Consider the following 6000-nt stretch of genomic DNA (forward strand, 5'->3'; position numbering starts at 1 on the left):
CATCGTGGTTAGAGCGGTCTAGTCCAACATGGCTGTAAATACAGGGAGTGAGTCCCAGACAAGGTACAGCAGTTCAACAAGTCAATGAGGTTTAAACCCAGACGATGTCAAGATCTAGTTAGAAAGTCTAGAGACAAGACGAGGACACAGGCAACGTCCAACGTCCCCAACCCGACGACAGAGACTCACAACACGACCAGCATTTAGTTTCTGACCTAAAACTTCATGTACATCAATGCCAGGTCATCCAGATTCAGGTCTTAAGTCAAGATGAGCAACATTCAGGTCAGGTCCAAATAAAGACCAACAGGGACAACCTGGGGCCAATCCTGCCCCAAGTCCAAGTCCTGTCCAAAGAGACCGGCGGCATGGTGAGTAAACCCAAAGCAAAGATCACGTATAAATAAGGCAGGATCAGCTGAGATCACCTCAAGACTAATGGATCCAGAGTCAAATCCCAACTGAGTCAAGTTCCAAGTCCGGTCCAACAAGTCCAAAGGTACGGTGAAACCAAGACTGAAGATCTGAATCTCTGCCTGGACAGAGCAACGCCACGACTGATTAATGCAGACACACGTTCTTAATCAAGACAGTTTCCTCTCAGTCAAGTCTGCAAAACTGACACCAAGTCAGAAGTAGTCAGGTCCCAAAATGATCCAGTCAGATCCCCAAAATGATCCAGTCAGGTCCCAAAATGATCCAGTCAGGTCCCCAAAATGATCCAGTCAGGTCCCCAAAATGATCCAGTCAGGTCCCAAAATGATCCAGTCAGGTCCCCAAAATGATCCAGTCAGGTCCCAAAATGATCCAGTCAGGTCCCAAAATGATCCAGTCAGGTCCCCAAAATGATCCAGTCAGGTCCCCAAAATGATCCAGTCAGGTCCCAAAATGATCCAGTCAGGTCCCTAAATGATCCAGTCAGGTCCCTAAATGATCCAGTCAGGTCCCAAAATGATCCAGTCAGGTCCCCAAAATGATCCAGTCAGGTCCCCAAAATGATCCAGTCAGGTCCCAAAATGATCCAGTCAGGTCCCAAAATGATCCAGTCAGATCCCCAAAATGATCCAGTCAGGTCCCCAAAATGATCCAGTCAGGTCCCAAAATGATCCAGTCAGGTCCCAAAATGATCCAGTCAGGTCCCTAAATGATCCAGTCAGGTCCCAAAATGATCCAGTCAGATCCCCAAAATGATCCAGTCAGATCCTCAAAATGATCCAGTCAGGTCCCAAAATGATCCAGTCAGGTCCCTAAATGATCCAGTCAGATCCTCAAAATGATCCAGTCAGGTCCCTAAATGATCCAGTCAGGTCCCAAAATGATCCAGTCAGGTCCCCAAAATGATCCAGTCAGGTCCCAAAATGATCCAGTCAGGTCCCCAAAATGATCCAGTCAGATCCTCAAAATGATCCAGTCAGGTCCCTAAATGATCCAGTCAGGTCCCAACTCCTAAGTTTAGTCAGGTCAAAGGTCGGGTCCAACAAATCAAAGACATGATGACACTAATAGAGCGACTGGTTTGTCCGCGATGACAAACCTCCAAATTCAACATGAAGTCTGATTTATACAAGTTACGATTCCCGAGACAGGACCCTGTCAGGCTATGAGGGTTAAGACTCGTCTCACACCTTCAAGTCTCTTTATTCAGAGTTAAATTCAAGGTAAAGTCAGGAAACCCGTTTAGCTTTTACTATCAGGTCAACTAGCCAAAGTCCACAGAGTTCAATCAGTTCATTTTGTCTAAAATCTAAGAGGTCAGAAAGTTGGGATTGTCTCGAGTTTGTTGGTTGGAATCTGGAAAGTTTGGGAACAAATCGTCTCAAACTCAAGGATTTCCACATCAAGGTCGAGTCTGAATGTTTGTCTGTCTGAAGACTTTAAAACAAACCATGAAGCAGGTCGTCCGTCCCGCGAGCCGAGTCTCTGGTCCGACAGCAGAGTCACCCTCTGAAATAATTCACTCAGGTGTTTCAGGACAGACTCGACTCTCTGACTCGTTTCGATGAGCCCAGTCATCATAGAAGACAAACACACAGGAGGAGAGAAACTCCTTTCAGGGTCACTTTGGACAAACGTGCCGGTTTATTCTGGAGTGAAGCGATCCATTCAGACTGAAACGTTGCAGAAAACCATCACACCTAGCCACCACCTGCTCTAGACATGTAGAAACACAAGCCGAGTTAAAGCGGCGGCTCCTCGGCCAATCAGAGGCGCCTCACCCTGGCAGAAAACGCCACGATTTTCAGGAGAAACGCGGGAACGCGACAGTTTTAGTCGTTTTTCTGGTCGGGATGAAAAGATCTAATCTGGATTATCAGCATCGATAAACGGCTGTGAGGCGCCATGAAGGAAGATAATCGCATAAATTAGAGAGGAGGCTCTGCTGCTGCCCTCCTTTGTTTCAACGCGCTGACGAAGGATGCTACAAAAACACGAAACATAAAAACTACGTATCAAATTCACATTAGATACAAAGTTTGTCATTAATCTGATGGGTTTGAGATGCAGGAGGATGTTGTAGAAATATGAGGATAACTGGAAGGATAAAAGGAAAAAGTGGGAGAATTAGAGAAATAAATGGTGATATTTAGATTACAGTGCAGCTTTAAGAGCTGGCAGGGATTTTATTAGACTTTTATTAGCCGATTTATTGGGACCTGCTGCAGACAACAAGAACATTTAGGTTTTAACTCTTTAATATTAAAAAACTCTTTCATTTGTTCAGGGTTTTTAAGAATTGGTCAATTTGTGGTTAATTGTAAAAATATAAAATAATTTGTGGACATTTCTCTACATATTTTCCTGCAGGCCTCATTCTATGTTAAAGGTGTAATTTACAACATTTTCATTAAATCGCTTAAATTGCTTTTTATTTCCTATTTGCATCCGACGCTTCATAATCTGAGCTTTTTCCTGCGAGCTGCGGCGCATTTCAGGGTGTTTCAGTTTCTCTTTTCCCTCCTCCTCACAAAAGTTGCTCCCAGAGGGGGAGAGGCGCAAAAAAAAAAAACATGGCAGAGACTCGATTTCCTGTCCGTCAAGTTCAAAACACAAGCTGCTCATCACAAACAGAGAGGAAGAAAATAAAATAAAGTTTGGAGATAAAATCCTGCTTTCTTTTTTTATGTCATGCATTTTGCAAATCCAGCATCGAGCATTTCTATCCTGCTGCAGAAACTAAGTAAAAATCAGAAAAAATCATCAGGCGACACATGAACAGGGAGAAAGAAAAGGACTTAAAATGAGATATACTACCATGGATGTTGGGAACATTTTCAAATCGCTGTTTGGCATCTACAAGACAACAAAATTACTGATGCAGCATCACAATTGTCTGAACACACACACACACACACACACACACACACACACACACACACACACACACACACACACACACACACACACACACGCAGAAAATCAAATTCAAACAACAATATATGCACAGAGTTTGTTTCTGTAAGAGAAGTTACTCAGAAGTTAAAGTGAGTTAAAAGCAGCAGCAGCAGTCGGAGCTCCGCAGCGGCGCCGCGCCGCGGCTGCCGGCGGCCGGAGAGGCGCGTCTCTTACCGCGCTGAAATCCAGCAGGTCGCTCAGCTCCTTGTCCGTCCCCAACGCGGCCATCCGCTGCTGATGATGGTGCATTTTAGCTAAATCACCTACAAACATGGACACAGCAGACGGACAGAGAGATGGAGAGGAGACAGGAGGGGGGAAGAGGAGAGGAAGAGGAAGAGGAAGAGTAGAGGGGTTCTGTGCGCACCGGGTCGCTTCTTTTGCGTTTTTTTTTCCTCCACAGCGGAATAAATCCAGAAAAACGAGCGCGGAGCCGCGACCAGCGGGGCTAGTTCGGCTTCATCCCCCGAGCTGCGGCTCGCTTCAGTCCCGGTTCCTGGTTTCTGGCAGCAGGAAATAAAACAAACTGACAGGAAATAAAAAGAAGAGAAGAGGGGAGTGTTTTCGCGTGTTTCCCCCCCTCACTCCGCACTCACTCGCTCTTCTTTTCCAGCCGCAAAAACCAAAAAAAAAAAAAAAAAGAAAAGAAAAGAAAAGGAAAAAGCGGAGTGTTTCAGAGGGAGAGTCCAGGCGGGATGCGCGCTGCTCCCAAGCCGGCTGGCAGTGCGCTCCTGTCGGCTGCGGCTGCTGGAGATCCCCCGGTGCGCAGGACGGAGCCCATGCGCGGCGCTGCCTGCCTGGATGCGTGGCTGGCTGCGTGATAAATGCGGGAGTGCGGCCACCTAGCTCACAGCTGCTGCGGCTGCAGGAGCGAGCAGAAACTCTGAGCGCACAACTAAAGCTGGAAGAAGCAGAAAATAGACGAGACGCTTTGATTGACTGGCGGTTTGATGCGGTGATTGGCTGCTTTCATCCGCGATCATTAGGAAACAAACACAGGTGCGTCTCCACGAATCACCCAAACCCGCATTTATTCCATTAATTCCCATCAGAAACCCCACGCAGTCCACGCAGGGGGACATCTTTAGAGTTGTTCTGTAATCTCGTTCATTTCAGCGAAAAGTTTCCTCACAAAACAACAAAAATATCCAGAAAACAAGAACATGAATGTGTTTTTAAAGAAGAAATATCCTGTTATGGGAGGGAGAGCTACAAAAAGGTCATTACTGAAGAAGCCGCTTGGATTTGTTCAATGGAAAGTTTAGTGGAAGGAAAAAATGTGTGAGGAAAAATGTGCAAAACAGCGAACACAACAAACCTGTGCAAAAATACTTCATTTATTTTACTGGTTTAGTCTCAAAAATAAAATAAAATAAAAAGTGCAATAAATTATAAAAATACTTTATTTACTTTATATTTTTGTTTTGATGATTGTGGCTTATTAAGAATGGAAACCAAAAAACTAATCGACATCCTTCAGGAATGTTGAACCATAAAAATGTAACGGCTGAAGAAGCTGGACGCATTCAAGCATATATCAGTGGAAAGTTCAGTGGAAGGAAAAAATTAGGGAAAAAATGTACAAAAATGGAGAACAAACTTATTAATTTATGTGATTTAGTTGCAAGAAGTACAAAAATTATAAAAGTAAATTTAATTTTATGGATTCATGAACCACAACAACCTTTTGGGGTTTGAGGTTGAGCTGGCTGCATATATTAGTAGAAAGTTAAGTGGAAGAAAAAAGTGCAAAACACGGAAAATAAATATTTATCCACAAATAGTTCATTTATTGAAGTGATTCAGTTACAAAGCAAAAAATACATGATGATGTAGCAGGACAAGAAATGGAGCCTCATTTCTGAAGAAGCTCTCAGTTCATAATGGTGGAAGGTTAGGTGGAAGGAAAAACTGTGGTAGAAAAACACAAACAACTAGAATAACTTCAGCTTTCAGAGGATTATGAATGAGTGTCTGAAGTTCTGGTTTTAATCTAAATGTAAATCTTTGCTTTGCTCTAAAATCATTTCATCATATCAGATTGTCATCATCCGCCCCCTGGTGGGAGACTGGAGTACTGCATGTTGGCTTCACAAACCCAGAACATTTCATGTTCAGAGATTTCCTGCTGCAAATATTCAAGTTTTATGAATGTAGCTCAAAACAAATTATAAACATAAAATAATTTTTTAAAACCTTAGAAATTATACAGTAAATAACTTTAAATTTTCATTAAAACTTTCTCATAAAGCCATTTTATTTCATGACTTTTTTCTCATTATTGGAGCTTTATTCTCAATTTTCTGATTTTATTATAGTAATATTATGAGTTTTTTCTTGTACAACTTTATTTTCATAATATTTACAATTTATTTCTCATGACTTTGTTTTCAATTTTATGACTTTATTCTCATATATTGTCAATTTTATTCTCGTCCTTTTATAACTTTATTTTCATAATTTTAAGGGCCACAAACGGCCCGTGGGCCTCACTTTGGACACCCCTGATCTAAACCATCCCATAATATCTCTGCTTCTATGTCAGGTTTTTCTTCCCATCAACTCTGACCCACAGCATGATGCTGCCACCACCTTGTTCCTCAGCTT

At 42.8% G+C, this 6000-nt stretch overlaps 1 protein-coding gene across 4 annotated transcripts in view; it reads right to left on the reverse strand.

Moving 5' to 3' along the window:
* The window catches only part of tcf4 (transcription factor 4), a 181018-nt gene extending 176644 nt beyond the window's left edge, over nucleotides 1–4374 (reverse strand). The window contains exons 1-2 of one of the 4 annotated variants that reach the window (XM_088011215.1): nucleotides 3568–4374; nucleotides 3253–3291 (exon numbers count right to left, since the gene is read on the reverse strand). In XM_088011215.1, coding sequence (XP_087867341.1) covers nucleotides 3253–3291; nucleotides 3568–3666 — 138 coding nt within the window. In that variant the 5' untranslated portion in view covers nucleotides 3667–4374. The remainder of the gene's footprint in view (nucleotides 1–3252; nucleotides 3292–3567) is intronic. The other 3 variants (XM_088011217.1, XM_088011216.1, XM_088011218.1) reach the window with 3 other exon arrangements.
* Nucleotides 4375–6000: the final 1626 nt, after the last annotated feature.

Source organism: Poecilia mexicana, unplaced genomic scaffold (assembly GCF_051168715.1).
Source record: "Poecilia mexicana isolate PSO_F unplaced genomic scaffold, ASM5116871v1 scaffold_12, whole genome shotgun sequence".
Classification (NCBI taxonomy): domain Eukaryota; kingdom Metazoa; phylum Chordata; class Actinopteri; order Cyprinodontiformes; family Poeciliidae; genus Poecilia; species Poecilia mexicana.